Raw genomic sequence first — 16319 nt, 5'->3', positions numbered from 1 at the left:
GAACTAAAGTATGTGTATTTTGTTTCTCGGGAAAACCGGAACTAAAGTCCGCGTACCAGTACGCGCCCCATCGGAAGTTCACGTCTTGTGAAAATCTGCTGGAGTTTGTGAACTGAAAACAAACTCATTCCGGGTAATTAAGTTCGCGTACTTAGGTTGGTTATTTTCTAAAAATGATTATTTGTGAACTGAAACTTATATAAACTAAGGAATGCATATTTTCCAACCGTGACTATAAAGTTCATGAATTGATTCGAGTGAATCAAATAGTTTTTGCTTCGATTGTGTCTTGTATACTTCTATAAGATCTAAGCAATTGAACAACTCTCTAACTAGTTCATTTGAGTCATTTGAACTAGTTGTGGTGAAGAAGAATATGGTTGATATGGAAGTGCTCATATGGATAACCATTTGGTTAACTACTGTTGAACCAACTAAGTGTACATGTTTGGGTACGGTTACACAAACCTAAATAAACGTGCATTTCATTTGTGTGTAACAAGCTAAGTTCGATCTAACGGTTGAAAGATATAAGCTTGAATCTAATAAGGTTTCATCTAACGGTGAATATTGAATGGTTTGTTACTAAGCTAACATTAATTGCAAACCCTGATTTGAAAGTCTATATAAAGGAGAACTCTAACAACTGGGAAACCTAATCCCCACACCTTCTGTGTGATACTAGTTGTATTAGCTAGAGTCGATTCTCCTTTAACCTTAGGTTTCTTCTCGAGATCCTGTAGGTTAACGACTTGAAGACTTCATTGGGATTGTGAAGCCAGACCCAACTATTTTTCTGTAGCTGCATGATCTGATCTTGATGTTTCTATCGTATTTGAGTACAATCGTAAGATTGTCTTGACATTGATTTCTCCGATAGGCAAGATATAAAAGAAGTCGCAAACACCTTCGTCTCATCGTTTGTGATTCCGTAATATCTTCTTTCGCTATTCGATTAAGATTATTGTGAGGTGATTGATAATTCTAGGCCGTTCTTCGGGAATATAAGTCCGGGTTATCAATTGGTTCATATTCACCTTGATTTATCAAAAGACGGAACAAAAACTCGTAGGTATTTCCGTGGGAGACAAATTTATCTATTACCGTAGACTTTTCTGTGTGATACAGATTTGTTTATTAAAGTCGTCGACTTTGGGTCGTAGCAACTCTTAGTTGTGGGTGAGATCAGCTAAGGGAATCAAGTGCGTAGTATCCTGCTGGGATCAGGTACCGTTCAAGTAGTTTCTCTTGTATTCAATTAGACTCGCAGATTTCTATTTGCTTGAGTAAATATTGAATCAAGAAAGTGAGATATAAATCTTCGATGTACTTTTATTAAGATTGAGTCTGACTGACTAGTTGATTCTCTTAAAAAGTATATTGGAGTTAGTCCATACAAAGTGCTAAGTGAAATATTGGGTGTGGTTGTTAGACCCCCACTTTTTTAGTTCTTGTGCATTCATTGATTGGTTTTATTAATTATTATTATAAAGCATTCTGAACTTATTAATTACTTATGAAAGCATTGTCATGTTTCTGCATGAGACGTGTTACATTCCACTGATGTTACTAAAACTACTAGAAGATTTGCGAATTTGATGAGGAAGTTTTTCCATTGTTGTGGGAAGGAAATGCTACCGCCTGAAAAAAGATGCAAATGCAAACCGTATTTATCTCATCTTAGTGTTTGTACCAATCGATGATATGTAGAAAATTTAACATATTTAACATTGAAAATCAAGTTGCTTATGTATAAAAAATGAATGTAGTAATAAGTGTGTTACTTTAAAACACACCTTGAGCATGGATGATTAGTTGATTCAAAATATTTACTTTTCATAAGGATGGAGAACTAATCACAACCATTGAAAGGTGGAGTTCTTGAAGAGACCATCAAAGAAATATCTGATTTCTCTGAGCATATTCATCATTACAAGAGAACGTCTCCACAAAGGCTTTGGAACCTCAAAACTAGGGATCTCCACAAAGCGTACATGCAATAAAGAAATTTGTGATTGTAATGCAATGATTGTTAGTGACACATTCTAAGTATCCACTAATGTTTCCATAAATGATGGTGGTGTTAAACCACACTTTATTATGAATGTACAAATGAATGATTGTTTATGGAGTGATTCACGCAGAATAATAGTTTCTCGCAAACTTCTGCAACCCTGAATACTCTAACGCGAGCTTCTTCTGATTAGACACTAATTGGGTGCTTGCAGTACCGACATCCAAAAATGTAAGCCTTATTGCGAGTGTTTTTGCATAGTGAGAAAAGTAAAGTCACCTAATGGCACAAATCCTTTAACATAAACTTGAGATGGATTACTATGAAGCATATTCCTTGTATTGGATGCAACTACCTTCTCGGTGGTTGATTAAGTCTTGTAGTACCTAAAGGACTCGACGTGCATCTAATAAATGTGGTTATTCAACATCCGTATGAAAAATTAAATACAAATATATGTCTGGAAATCCCTAAAGATATTCAGTTCTCGGCTGAAACACCGTGTCATATGTACTCAGCAGATCGGGCCTTATGTGGTTTGAAGCAATCTGGACGAATGTGGTCAATCGTCTTAGTGAATGTTACTGAACCAGTCATATGTGAACCATTTTATATGCCCATAAACTGTGCACTTGCTAAATTTGATGTATATAACATCATCTACTTGATTGGAACTCCCTAAGAGCTCCCAGAGCGCAAAAATGCTCAAAACAGAAGTTCGAGATGAAAATCTCGTTAAAACAAAATTTTAATATGTTGATTGAATATTGTAGCTAACAGTCCATTAATTTCGTCAACTTTAAAGGTTTAAACATGTTTAAAATGGAAAGGCTAATATAATAACATTTATGCAATCTATTGCTTTTAATGTTGATCGATCGGTTTACATATCAACAAAAGAGATGTACCACTTCGTGGTTGGTAATATTACAACAAAGATGTGTAATTACCGCAACAACTGAAATATGATATAAATACCAGATATTTAGTTTTTAGTAAACATGTAATCCAGGTTCTACCTAACATCAATATCAAGACATTGGTCCAAAAGAAGTTCTTTATCTTCGTTGAGCTGCTAATCCTGATCTTTTGTATAAAAGACCGCATAATGTCTTCCACAGAGAAAAACTAATCAGACTATTAATTGTTGATTTTTGATTTTTTAGCAGTCTGTTAAAGCACCTAAAAATTCTCTTCTCGAGGAGTTTGATAATAAATGATACTTTTTCTTCCTCCGATCGGTTATGATTGTTCAGAAAAATCTAGTAGAGGTCAGTTATGATTGTTGAAACCAAGATAGTTGAGAATGAAAAGATGATACAATCAGACGAATAGACGATCAATGAGAAATTACACAGAGAAAAGTCATACCAAGTTTATCGGGTAAAGAAAGTTGTTTAATACATTAAAAGATGGTTTGTGATCTATATGCAGTATTTTGTCGAGCACAATGTCAATCGATGAGGCTACTCATCAGGGGAGTAAAGTCATGTAAGACTATGGATACTGGACACTTTGAATTTCTATGTTGTACCCTTTTTCCTTAGTTAAGGTTTTTTCCCACTGGGTTTTCCTCGAGGCATGCAAGTTCATTGTTATCCACATTTCGAAATGTTGTACTCATTTTCCTTCGTCCTGGTTTTTATTCCTCTGAAATTTTCCGAAAAAGGTTTTAACGAGGCAACATTTGAGAGTCTAATATTCTTCTGGATACAAATATTTTTCTACGTTTAAGATTTGTCCCACTCGATAAGATAACAATTGATGATGATCATTTTTTAAAGAAATGTATATCCATAGACTTTCTTGAGGTACATTTATCAAATAACCGCCTATACGTTGAGGTTTTTACCGCACACTGATATTAGCAAAGCAAAATGAGCAGCATCATCAACATTATTTTGAGCTACCAGCTGGGAAGCACTGACACGGACACGATACACGGACACGACACGACACGAACACAAGGATCGCCAAAACACAAAATCATCAAGACACGAACATGTTTGTATATATACTAATTAAATAATTTTTTTATACTAAAATCATAGTGTTATGGTATATCAAATACATTAATCACACAATTATACGAAAAAAACTCAATTTTATGCTGATAGGTTAGTCGACATGTAAAAAATTAACCACTATACTGATTTCCGTGACATACTAGATTACCCAATTAGTAAAATAGAGTGTAAATTTTTACACTGCGACGTGTCTGTGTCCCATACACGTTCTGCATCTGACGCGCGTCAGATGCGAACACGGCACCAATACTGGCGTGTCGGTAGGGACCAGCGTTCGATCGCCAGAAGAATATACCAGGGTGTAATTGTGTAAATATCTACATCTAAAGAAAATGACAAGCTACGAAGGGTGTAAACTATAAGGTGTAAACTCCAATTCAGTAGTTGGATTGTTTCTTCGAAGTATGACGCGTTGACGGATCAGTACATTAGGTGACGCTTGTAAAACCAAAAAAAAAGGAAAAACTCTGAGAAATTTTGTTATGCAAATCAAAGCCAAGCACGAGAAACCTCTTCTTTCGTCACACGAGGTAATCATTTCTACATAGCTCGAAACCCTAGAAAAATCTTGAAACAAATTCCATTAGCTCTTCCATTTCTCTGTCAAATTCGGTCTTGAAAGTATATTATTGAAACTTTTTGTGATTAATTCATGATGTTGAAATTTGGTAACTCTCGATTATACTCCTTTGTTTAGGAATTTTGTCGAAATTCTTGTGACTTGGTGTGATATTAGGTATGAAGTTCAATTGCTGGTTTCTGGTAGAATTATACTCCTTCGTTTAGGATTTTTGTTGAAATTCTTGTGACTTGGTGTGTTGTTAGGTATGAAGTTCAATTGCTTGTTTCTGGTAGAAATTTACAGTTGGTGTTAGTGTTTATCTTTAGGTAATGGAATTCTGAACAGGCATAGAGTTGTTATTACTTTAAATATGTGTCTTTTGATATATTTATCATTGTTTTGTCGTTCTATTAGTTGCATATGCCATTGAGGATGGAAATAGAAAACATTAAACAGAAAATAAAAAAAAACACGATTGAAATCGAAGAGTTCTGGTTTCAGGAGGAATACTTTGTTTTTGAATGGTTTATACTGTACTTGCAGATACGAATATTACATGCTGAATAGTTGGACATCTAGTTGCATTATTGAGACAAGTTAGGTGTGTATAAAAGATGGAATCGGATTCTTCGCCTGCTGTAAGAGCTCCTGGTGCTCAAGTTCCTCTTGCTCCCAGGCAAGATAGTTCTCCACGTGAAGGACCATCCATATTATCTGCTTCTGGCCTATCATCTTGGGCAAAAAGCTTAAAAATCCAACAGCCTTCGCCGGAGGCTCCGGAAGGTTCACAGACAAGCTCTGCAAAGGCAACTCTTGCACGTCTTACCAGTGGGTTGGGCTTGAGATCATCTCCAAAAGCTGCTGTTCCAGATGAAACTGAGGGAACCTCATCAAATGCACAACCTGGAGTTTTTGAGTCCCTTGCAAAAGGTTTTGTTGACTCATCCAAGAGTACGGTGAAGGCTGTCCAGGTCAAGGCTCGCCATATGGTCTCACAAAACAAAAGAAGGTATCAGGTAACCCATTAAGTCAGCATGATGGCGAACCTTTTCCTAACTTCTTCCTTATCTAGTATAACAGAATATGGGACTTCTCGTATCAGCTGATACAACAATCCACTTATTTTTGCATAGCCATGAATGGATATGAGCCTTATATTTGTGATTAGTGCTTCCCTTTCTACTCTGCTGGGGATCCCACTTTTAAACTGGAAACAGGGAACTACTAAATTAATTTGGGATTGGAAACAAGTGATAGGTGGAGCTATTCTCCATTAATGTTGTTTTGTGGTTTGAAGCAAACAACTACCTGTAACAGTTCCGCTTCCAGTTACTTTTCCAGTATTTCCTTGTTTTGCAATAAGTTCTTTAGCCATTTATTTGTCTATAACGAGTACCTTTTATCAATCTTATCCAGGAAGGAGAGTTTGATTTGGATATGACGTATATCACTGAAAATATTATTGCTATGGGGTTTCCTGCTGGTGATATGAGCTCTGGGTTTTTTGGATATGTTGAGGTGAGTCACTCAAATATATTGAACTTGTTTATCATACCAAAAAAAAAGAAAAAAAAAGTAAAAAATTTGATCAGAGTTATGTCCATCCATTTTGACTGCATCAGCTTTTCCTTATTGCTTAATTGAGAAATGTTATGCAGGGATTCTACAGGAACCACATGGAAGAAGTAATGAAGTTTTTTGAAACTCATCACAAGGTGAAAATGCGATCACTATTTTCAGGGCTCAAGTATAACTGTATCCTTGAGGCTCTAGTAGATTGACACTCCGCAATTATCTGATGCCAGTCCAGTGGTGCTTCAATGTGAAATTTAGTAGTTACTGCTGCTTTTTTGTCTTGTTTCTGTTCAACATAGACGTCAATCTACATTAATGTGGACACGGTATGAGGTGTTAAGATACCTTGAGACCCAATATATTGTCACCTTCACCCCTCATCGTACTTTTGGAAAGTAGTAATACTCCCTCAAATGCTTCTCAGCTGTTCACAGACTCACACTTAGGATTCTCTTACGCTCTATAAAACACATGTTTTGCATTGATATATTTATTATGGCTAAAAAGTGCTTAATCAAACTTCATTCACAGGACAAGTACAAGGTATATAATCTTTGTTCAGAAAGGCTGTATGATGCTTCATTATTTGAGGGAAAGGTGTGTTATTTTTCTTTCAGTCTCTTTCTTTTTCCCTCTCTTTTTCTCGTTGTATTTGAAGAACCAACTGTCTTAGGTTTTTTATTCTTTTAGGGTTCATTTAAAGCATAAACCATGGGTTACAATCTTTCCCATTACCAAACCTGTTGGTTTTTTCCAATGTTCACGAGATACTCAATTGGCATTCTGGAACAGCTATTTTGAAAAAGCACAAACATTTGCTCTTTTTTGTGGACTTTACTATCCGAGGGAGGCTATACGGACCAGTCTTCCTGACTCTGATCTTTTGATTTACCACGCTACTGCAGAATAGTTGCTCTACTCCTTTCTCATGTTGCTTCTAATTGTCTATGATGTCTTACTGGTCCATAGGTTGCTTGTTTCCCATTTGATGACCATAACTGCCCTCCAATTCAACTCATTACATCATTTTGTCAAAGTGCATATTCATGGTTAAAAGAAGACTTAGAAAATGTGGTTGTTGTTCATTGTAAAGCTGGCATGGCAAGGACAGGATTGATGATCTCTAGCCTTCTTCTATACCTGAAGGTTATCTGATGCTTCTGGTCTTAATTCTCATTAAATTTTCTTTTGTCTATAGTCATTCTCTTACTTACTATGTTTTGATCTGAATCATGTAATCTTGCAGTTCTTTCCAACAGCCGAGGAATCAATGGACTACTACAACCAGAAAAGATGTGTGGACGGCAAAGGACTTGTTCTTCCGAGTCAGATTGTCAGTATATTTATCAAGATAATTATTACTAACAACTAGAATATTAGAAAAATCTCTCAGACGTACATATACTTTCATATTTGTCTTACAAGGATCTTGGCTTCTGTTTCTTCTAGAGGTATGTCAAATACTTCGACCGCATCTTAACATATTTCAATGGAGAAAATCAGCCTGGACGCAGGTAGGAAATCTATAATGTTTCATGGTCTAAACTAAATGTCAATATGCCAGCGACATTACTGACAGTTCTTTCTGTGCAGATGCATGCTTAGGGGATTTCGGCTTCACAGGTGTCCTTACTGGATAAGACCCTCCATTACTGTTTCTGATCATAATGGTAAGCTGTGAAGCTCTTTCCATTAGCATTCTTGTACGTTCTTTTGATATGACTGATGTTATTCCTACTCACAGGTGTTCTTTTGTCTACGAAGAAGCACCATAGAACCAAGGATTTGATGGTACACCTTCTAACTGTCATTGAATTTCTTAACTTTTCATTTCTAAATGTCCAGACGGGTGTGTTGTAGTCTGCTTCATGGATATGCTATGTTTCATTTTTGCAGCCAGAAGATTTGTGGTTTAGTGCTCCAAGGAAAGGCGTCATGGTTTTTGCTCTACCAGGGGAGCCTGGTCTAACAGAGTTGGCTGGCGATTTCAAAATCGAATTCCATGATCGCCAAGGGGATTTCTACTGGTATGTAAAATTATTCATATTGTTGATGTACTGGCGGTTTAACTCCTACACTATGCACTTTTGCTGCATTTTTGTTTGTCCTTTGTCACTGTCATAGTTTATTTCCTGAAATGAGTGATTCTAGCTAATCAATATATTTTCTCCCTTCCCCTTTTAACAGTTGGTTGAATACGACAATGATAGAAAATAGAAAAATCTTAAACACCTCGGATCTTGATGGATTTAACAAGGTAATGCTCTAGCTGTAACTCTCTCTCATGCTTTTTTTTTTCTTTCACAAAACTTCCTCCTTTTGTTTGGTGTCAACTGTTAAGTATGGTGTATGGATTTTGTTCTGTAGAGAAAACTGCCTTCCCCAGGAATTCTGCTTGAGGTTGTGCTGGTAAACTGTGATGATAGTATTCAAACAACCCCCACTACTGCTGATGACACCAACAAGGGAATGGGAGGAAGTTCAGCTAGTATTCCTGCCAACATTGATGATCGGGAAGCTACAATACCAGATATGAGTAAAAGCATCAGTAGCACTGATAAGGATGATGTATTCTCAGATGGTGAGACAGAAGAAACTGGTCATGCAAATAGACAAGCTCAAGTTGCTTCCAAGGAAGCTGCAGCTACTGGTCTTACTGCAGATTCCAAACCAAGCTCAGCTGTTGAGGAAGTGGCAAGCATATCACATAAAACTGAACAAGTTTCATTGAAAAGCAATGGATCCCCAGAAACCCCAGCTGCAACTGTACGTCAGAGTAGTGAAGAAGGCTCAACAAGCGTTGAGGCATCAACAGAAGGGATAAGTGACTTCAAGGCAATTGCAGCAGATACTTCTGTTTTCAGCTTTGGTGATGAGGACGATTATGAAAGCGACTGAGGTGGTGAATGTTTTCTACTATTCAGATTGTTTGTTTGTACATAAATGATCATAAGAAGTTCATCAAGAACTTATGTATGCAGCTGGTGTTCAATGGAAATTGTGCCTGTGATATTCACACTTACTTTTCCATACCATATGGTAAAAATGCTCCCTGGTCCTCCTGGAGATAAACCTACTTCTCTTACATGTATTTATCCTAGATGTGGCCTGTGAAACAGATACATATGATTCGAAACCTACCCAATGTCACGCCAACTGCTGTTTTGGCCATTTCATTTCAATAGGGGTGGGAGGATTTTTGAAATCTAGATACAGACTGCATGCAACCACATTAGAGGGCTATGAATTACGTTATCCCTCAACTGAGGGCTCACACTAAAACATGGGTTCATCCTGTAAAAGCATGTACCTAGCGGTTTGACTAAGCCAACCGATTAACCACAGTTTTCCATTATTAGCAAGATACCCAAAACAGGAAGAGAGATTAAGATGATTTTTTTTTTTTTTTTGGAAGCATAGATTAAGATGATATTGTTTATCAAGTAGAAAGAACATTAGATATAAAGTAGGAAAACCATGCAATCATTGATTTCTGAAGAACAGTTACAAAAACCATATTGATTTGTGAAGAACAATTAGATATAAAGTAGAAAGAAAAAAAATGCAATCTCCACCATCTTCATATCCATATCAAACACCGCCATCCATGACCGTTTCTGGCATTCATGGCCAAACCCTTGAAGTTACAGGTATGCAGAATTTCATCAACCTTCAACCTTCACTTGAATTTCATCGATATCGATGGAATACTATACATTTTTACAGGTTACATGTTAATCATGGTTTTATATGGTTTTTGTTGGATGTATAGTTGTTGGTTGTAACAGATTGAAAGACACGGAATGGATTTCAAGACAGGATCCTTACGTAATTCTTGAATATGGGACTACAAAGTTTAGAACCAGGACATGTACAGGTTAATTCGGAACCACCCAGATCTCTGAAACCGGTCCAAGCTTTTCACCAAGATTTTTCATTTTAAAAACTGGCACATGTATTCATCCTGATTGCACCCTCTTTTTTTTTTTCTCTCACCGATGACAGATGGAGGTAAGAACCCAAAATTTCAAGAGAAGTTCATCTTTTCTCTTGTTGAAGGGCTGCACGAACTACAAATTTCTGTGTGGAACAGCAATACCATCACCTTTGACGATTTCATCGGCAGTGGAAAGTAATAACCCATTGATCAAAACATGTCCCTCATTTTTTTTGCCTTCTATTTTTTAGCTATTGTTTTATGGTGTTTCAGGGTTCAACTCCACAAGGTTCTGACCCATGGCTATGATGACACCCCCTGGCCGATACAAAGTAAACATGGGAGGTTAGAGAAACTGTAATGCAATATCCATATTTTTCTATGCAAGTAGTTCAACATTGTTATTCTGAATACTACCTTCAAATATTACAGATGCACTGGTGAAACCCGGCTCATACTTCACTATGCTAATGCTGCCAATGTAAGTTGCCTAGTATATGAACTCAAAATAAGATTTTTAAGTAACCCTAACCTAAGCCAGCTAAGCTTATACGTTCTCTCACACTTTTATGGATCATGTGCGCAATAGCCCACTCAATTTGTGACATATCCTACTCCGCACAGTCGTTTCTAATGCCAAAACTATTGATATGAATTATCCATGACAGCATGCACCCTTGTAACAAACTTACAACCAAGATTCCATATACACGCATAATCAATCCCATAGTTTGCGGATACTCCCCACAGTTTCCAGTATCAGTAAAAGTAAAACCATGTCTAAATGATTGTGTATAATTGCAGAAACTTGCAACAAACTTCGGACCATCTGCGCCGCCATATTCAACACCCAGTACACCATATGGCTCTCCACCTCCATGTGCAGCCCCATACCTTCCGTGCCCCATTCCTTACCCCTATCCATCAGCTTATCCACCTTCAGGCTACCCTCCTTCAGCTACTGGATATCCTCCTCCCCCTCTACCATACCCACCTACAGCCTATCCTCCCCCATATCCTCCTCCACTGCAAGGAACATCTTACTACTTACCAGGTAAAATCTCTGTGAACTCTTGGCTTGGGTTATTTGTTTTTGGTACTGCCATTAACATGACGACACATTTGAATATTTGTTACATCTTTCCTTGTTTGCAGGCCCATACACGGGACCATACCCTCCACCTCCTTACTAAGATATCCTAAGTAACAGAAGTTCTTAGTGAGATAAATTACATGCTTAACTTACGAAGTAGATGTAAAAGGTGAAAAAAATATTTTGTTGTATAACAAATTGTATCACAAGTAACAAATAGTTGACATGCTCTGTGGTAACATACAAGGTTTCCAATGCTTTTGGATGAACTAATACCTGGGTTAATTGCATGAGTAACTGTTGAACGTCCTCCAAGCTGTATGATGCATGTAACTGGATCTTCTGAATCAATTTGTTCTACACACTGATGACTGAAATTAAATATAACAGAAAAAAGAAGCATGGCAACATTTTTGATGTATCAATGGATCAGAGTCCACGTTTCTTTATAAGATCAGCCATGATATTATGAGCTTTAGTGAGTTCAGACTCCCTTCCCTTGATTTCTTTTTTCAATCTTTGAATCTCTTCGTCATGATCACATTGATCTGAGTGTTTCTTTTGTTTCTTGTTCTGATCCTTGGTTTCCTCAACTTGAATAGATCTTTTGTCGGCAGGACTTCTGTCAGATAAATCCTTTTTTAATCTTTGAATCTCTTTGACTTGATCACGTTGATCTGAGTTTTTTATTGGTTTCTTGTTCTGTTCCTTGGTTTCCTCAAATTGAATAGATCCTTCGTCTGCAGGATTTTTGTCAGATGAAACCTTTTTTAAAACTTTATGAACATAGAAACTGACAGAACCGGCACGTTTTCCATACTTGATGTCAAGGGAGATTAGTTTTTGAGGAACTCCAGATGAGTCCTACAAAAGAAAAGAAAAATTAATTCTACTTCTTTCACAAGGAGAGACAGGGAATATGATGATTTCCCCTTCTATTCCTGTCACAATATCAGTAACCGACTATCTATCTGTGCCTAAATATTGATTAACTGAATATGTGGAGTAGACAGAAAATCTAGAAGGAGACAGGCTTCAGAGTTCTTCTAATTTTTTTAAACAGCAGGTAAAAGCGTATCAAGATTTTCCAAACAACAAAGACTATAAGATAAAATCATTATGAACATTGAAATGCACTACGCTCCCAGAATAGTTACGTAGTGTAGAGCTACTTGTAAGAATAGACCATGGTGCTTACCTTTCCTTCTTCCCCTTTGAAACTTTCAAATGCATTACATGCCTCCATTGAATCTTTGAAAACAGCAGAAGAATTATAAGCATCACCGGTCAAGCTCGCCTGCCAGCCAACATTTAGCAAAATAAGTGTGCTTAAATTTCCACTTTCCAGTTTATACTTAATAAGAACAGGGAAAGCCTAAACTAAACCTTTTGCTATCCAAATGATCTAAAGTTCTCTATAACGAAATTTGGCTGTATGTATAACCTGAAGTTTGACAGTAGAGTCCTCGGGAAATAGTCTTCTCAATTGTTTCTGGGGAACCGCTATAGGTACCTCATGAAAGAAAAGCTCTACCGATTCAATCTCGAACACCTATTTCCCAAAAAGAACAGTGAGTTCCCAAATATCTAACAATTTAATACATAATAGAATAAGATTACATTTCCATTACATCTTTGCTTTTCATGGGAACGAATCCATCACTCTCGAGCACCTAGTTTCCCAAAGAGAGCGGTGAGTTAGCAAACATCTAACAATTTAATACATAGAATTAAGATTAAATTTCCATTACATCTTTGGTTTTCAAGGGAACGACTCCATCACTCTCAAGCACCTAGTTTCCCAAAAAGAGCAGTGAGTTAACAAACATCTAACATTCTGCTACATATTAGAATAAGATTACATTTCGATTACCTTTTTTCTTTTCAAGGGAATGACTCCATCACTCTCGAGCACCTATTTTCCCAAAGAGAACAGTGAGTTAGCAAACATCTATTCACTACACATATATAAGAATAAGATTACATTTCCATTACCTCTTTGATTTTCAAGGGAATGACTACATCAAATTTATTTTCCAGCTTGGCAAGAACTAATTTCATTGCAGCCTGTGCATCGGCTAGACAATTATGAGGAGCACCACTTTCCCTAAGATCATAACCAAGCACAGTCTGTCAAAATAAGACAAGAAGGAATTAACAACATCCAGCAAAATAAGATCCATAAAACCACCTCATAATCAAGAATGGTTTCAAACACCAAACCTATTATTAAGAATAAACATAAGTTAGAAAGTTCTTTCCTCAAAAAATCGATGGCTTTTCAATACACAACATTTTTTTCTAAATTGCAAGGACTACAGTGCGTAGATCACTATCTTTGTCCACCAATTTTCATACAACCTAGAAAGTAGGAAAAGTTTACATGCTTCATTGTTCAGCAAGAGTTGATCACTCCAAGTTTGATGGTTGCACACTTGCACTTGATGAGTAAAACACTGGACTCTCAAACAATCAAAAGTCGGGTACGTCAAGACCAATAGATCGATAATATCATTCTCAAGTGTTGTCTGCACCTTTCTATAAAAGCAGTGTTTATGGCATTAAAAAATAGTAAACAAAATTCACGAATCCAGATATACGTTTTGAAGGATCACACATAATGTAAAACCAACTAGGAATCAGGTTTATAACATTAGTTATGCGTCAATATGACTGAGAAGTAGTACCAAAGAATACTATAACATTGCATCTATATTATTCTTCCAGCAGTAAATAGCAAAAGACTGACATAAAAGCAAAAACTGGTGATCATGCTATCAAAAGTAAAGATTCTTAACGAACTTGCCTTGCAGAGATGATTCAACGAAGGCCTCTTGTGAGTATGCCCTTCAGGATATTTAAAAATTAATGATGTGTCGATCACCCTCGAATGATCCACTTTCAATGCTACAAAATACACAAAAATAAAAAAAGGAATACAGAATTATCAAAGATTGCAAAATCAATTTCGGCAGCAAGTACTCCATAAAACTGTGTGTAATAATTTTGTAAAACCCACCTTTTAGATCCTTATCCAAACTGTGGCCAATTAAAACGACTCCATCGGATAACAGTTTTTTCATTGATTTCTGCAACAATAACACATCAATTTTTCGAAAGAAATGTTTTCATACTAATAACTCCAGAAAGTCCTTATTCATATATATATACTACCTGTATATCTTCTAACGAACAAGTAGCTCTTTCCAAATCCTTAGCATTGATTCCATGAATCTGGGTTCTATAATCTAAAACAGGTTTATCGAGTTTTACAAGTTCATTGAGCTTAACCTGAAAGAATAATACTGATTTCAGTGACAATAGATGATGATACCAAGAGAGCCAGTATATAAACGGTTGTACCAGCAACTTCTACCTCTAAATTTCGATTCACAACACACACTTGTACTAGAGATTCTGTTTTATCTTCACAAAGAACCATTTCACAATCAACAGAAAGCATTCTGGTGGACTTAATTGCTTTAGAAACTTTACCTATCTTCGTCATTACCCAGTCCTGTTTGAACATCCACAGTCAAAATAAGTAAGACACAGGCAGTTCAGATATTACATGTTGAAGGGAACTAACAGGGAGGACAACCTTTGAGCACACACCCATATGTTGGGAAATAAATAACTAAAATTATAATAGAAGCAATAATGCAGGGTGGAAAATATATGCACAATATCGAAGTTCCATCCTGGCATGTTCTAGAGTACAATAACCACCTCTATCGCTCTAAATAAACTATCAAACAGGAGTTGGGGAGTATGCTTGAGCAGTACCTCATCATAAGATGGGAATGAAAAACACTTTGGATATTCGGGGTGTTCAAATGTTAAGCTTGCCAGCTTCTGCACAGCCACAGATAAGAGTTATTTGGGTCATAAATAAAAGGCTCAATGAATAACAAAGGTGCAGTAGATAACTTTTCAATAATAAACTGCAAATGAAAGATGAACGAAATTTCGCCAATAACTCGAAAACTCATTAACAAAATGAACTAGAAACAAAAATCCAATAAAATAAAGTTCACAATGACTGAAGTTTGTAGCTGGTAAAAAAGGAAATTCACTATGAAGCTACTCTGATGACGCCATAGAGTCATCTTCTATGAATGGCTAAACTTAAGAAATTTTAGGCAAAATGCGAACACATACTACACGAAGGACCACTGAAAACTAGAAGAACTTCACTTTTTTTCAATGAACTAATAACTAGAAGAACTTCAATAGGTTTCTGACACGCACATACACACATATGTTGGTTTTTATGCCCAGCTTGCGAACCAAACACAACAAAGACTTAGCTACTGTTCTCATAACCAGCAACACAACAGGTTAAAACAAAGCCCTACCTGAGGAGAGGATTGAACATCAATACAGCTCTTATTCAGTTGCTCAATTGCTTTACGATTAGAATGGTACGTCATTATTTTTTCAAAAAACTGCAAGCAAGCGAACAGAATTCAGTTAAACGAATCATTATATTAAGTAGTTAATTCTCTAAGTTATTAATAAATGTTCCAATTTCGTACTAGTCACCTCTAAATCTTGCTCTTTCGTAAACGTATTCAAAAATGCAACCAAGCAAGCAGGTGGCCTTTTATTAGGATCCAATAAACTGTCGCCTAATTGTGAATCATACTCTACTAAAAATTCCTTCCATTCTCCTTTTGCACCCTTCATTTTTCTCTTTTGTACATTTTTCACAATGTCAATAAGCACCTAACAAGAACGACAATGTTTATCAAACAGTCAAAATTTGAAAAAAAAAAAGAAAAAAAACAAACAAACAAACTCATCTTATACAATCAATACAAACATAGAAAAATATAAAGAGAAACGAATACCTCCTTCTCTGCTAATGCTAAAATTTTCCGAATCTTCTCCATTATCGATAGAGAGAGAGGCAGAGAGAAACTGATTCGTTTTGGTTTTAGGGTTTATGGAGCAGCGTCCCAGGACGTCTTTTGTTATTACTTTGCTTGGGTTTTCTCGTTAAAACCCTGTAAGGTTAGGCCCTGGGTAATGAACACCCACTATTAACCATGGGTTAAAAGAACCCGCTTTATACTGTAGTGGACCCCACTGGTGGGAGACTTGGGAAT

The 16319-nt window shown here is 36.5% G+C and overlaps 3 protein-coding genes across 6 annotated transcripts; 2 read left to right on the top strand and 1 right to left on the bottom strand.

Annotated features, from left to right (window-relative positions):
* Positions 1-4417: 4417 nt before the first annotated feature.
* LOC113356894 (phosphatidylinositol 3,4,5-trisphosphate 3-phosphatase and protein-tyrosine-phosphatase PTEN2A-like) lies at positions 4418-9224 on the top strand. Its single transcript, XM_026600129.1, has 13 exons — positions 4418-4571; positions 5147-5619; positions 6020-6121; positions 6262-6318; positions 6710-6775; positions 7148-7324; positions 7425-7511; positions 7628-7692; positions 7772-7848; positions 7923-7969; positions 8075-8205; positions 8366-8435; positions 8546-9224. The coding sequence occupies exons 2-13, from the start codon at positions 5218-5220 to the stop codon at positions 9074-9076; spliced, it is 1812 nt and encodes a 603-aa protein (XP_026455914.1). The 5' UTR covers positions 4418-4571; positions 5147-5217; the 3' UTR covers positions 9077-9224.
* A 375-nt stretch (positions 9225-9599) lies between these two features.
* LOC113356893 (protein SRC2 homolog) lies at positions 9600-11447 on the top strand. Its single transcript, XM_026600128.1, has 7 exons — positions 9600-9828; positions 9951-10055; positions 10184-10310; positions 10389-10460; positions 10548-10596; positions 10920-11169; positions 11271-11447. The coding sequence occupies exons 1-7, from the start codon at positions 9741-9743 to the stop codon at positions 11306-11308; spliced, it is 729 nt and encodes a 242-aa protein (XP_026455913.1). The 5' UTR covers positions 9600-9740; the 3' UTR covers positions 11309-11447.
* LOC113356892 (small RNA degrading nuclease 1-like) lies at positions 11181-16196 on the bottom strand. 4 transcript variants are annotated; one of them, XR_003363276.1, is made up of 16 exons: positions 16062-16196; positions 15754-15936; positions 15567-15656; positions 14995-15063; positions 14585-14725; positions 14383-14499; positions 14228-14297; positions 14015-14115; positions 13204-13338; positions 13082-13123; positions 12960-13001; positions 12840-12881; positions 12653-12760; positions 12407-12505; positions 11485-12072; positions 11181-11314 (listed from the first exon to the last, which is right to left on the bottom strand). XR_003363276.1 is itself a non-coding variant. In XM_026600125.1 (15 exons), exons 1-15 carry the CDS (start codon positions 16101-16103, stop codon positions 11638-11640), a joined length of 1716 nt encoding a protein of 571 aa, XP_026455910.1. In that variant the 5' UTR covers positions 16104-16196; the 3' UTR covers positions 11372-11637. The 4 variants fall into 4 exon arrangements, 3 of the variants coding, with proteins under 3 accessions (XP_026455910.1, XP_026455911.1, XP_026455912.1); XM_026600125.1 differs by lacking the exon at positions 11181-11314 and having other exon boundaries at positions 11372-12072; XM_026600126.1 differs by lacking the exons at positions 11181-11314; positions 12960-13001 and having other exon boundaries at positions 11372-12072.
* Positions 16197-16319: the final 123 nt, after the last annotated feature.

The sequence above is a fragment of the Papaver somniferum genome, chromosome 3 (assembly GCF_003573695.1).
Source record: "Papaver somniferum cultivar HN1 chromosome 3, ASM357369v1, whole genome shotgun sequence".
Lineage (NCBI taxonomy): Eukaryota > Viridiplantae > Streptophyta > Magnoliopsida > Ranunculales > Papaveraceae > Papaver > Papaver somniferum.
Note: the sequence above shows the minus strand (reverse complement) of the source record. Positions and strands in the feature narration are given on the sequence as shown.

Coding starts and splice junctions, on each gene's coding strand:
- LOC113356892 (XM_026600125.1), bottom strand. CDS start 16,103: ATGGAGAAGATTCGGAAAATTTTAGCATTAGCAGAGAAGGAG. Junction 13,339..14,014: donor CGTTGAATCATCTCTGCAAG/GCAAGTTCGTTA, acceptor TTATTTTGACAG/ACTGTGCTTGGTTATGATCT. Junction 12,761..12,839: donor TTCCCATGAAAAGCAAAGAT/GTAATGGAAATG, acceptor TTTGGGAAATAG/GTGTTCGAGATTGAATCGGT.
- LOC113356894 (XM_026600129.1), top strand. CDS start 5,218: ATGGAATCGGATTCTTCGCCTGCTGTAAGAGCTCCTGGTGCTCAAGTT. Junction 6,122..6,261: donor GGTTTTTTGGATATGTTGAG/GTGAGTCACTCA, acceptor AATGTTATGCAG/GGATTCTACAGGAACCACAT. Junction 8,206..8,365: donor CGCCAAGGGGATTTCTACTG/GTATGTAAAATT, acceptor CCCTTTTAACAG/TTGGTTGAATACGACAATGA.
- LOC113356893 (XM_026600128.1), top strand. CDS start 9,741: ATGCAATCTCCACCATCTTCATATCCATATCAAACACCGCCATCCATG. Junction 10,056..10,183: donor TAGAACCAGGACATGTACAG/GTTAATTCGGAA, acceptor CACCGATGACAG/ATGGAGGTAAGAACCCAAAA. Junction 10,597..10,919: donor ACTATGCTAATGCTGCCAAT/GTAAGTTGCCTA, acceptor GTATAATTGCAG/AAACTTGCAACAAACTTCGG.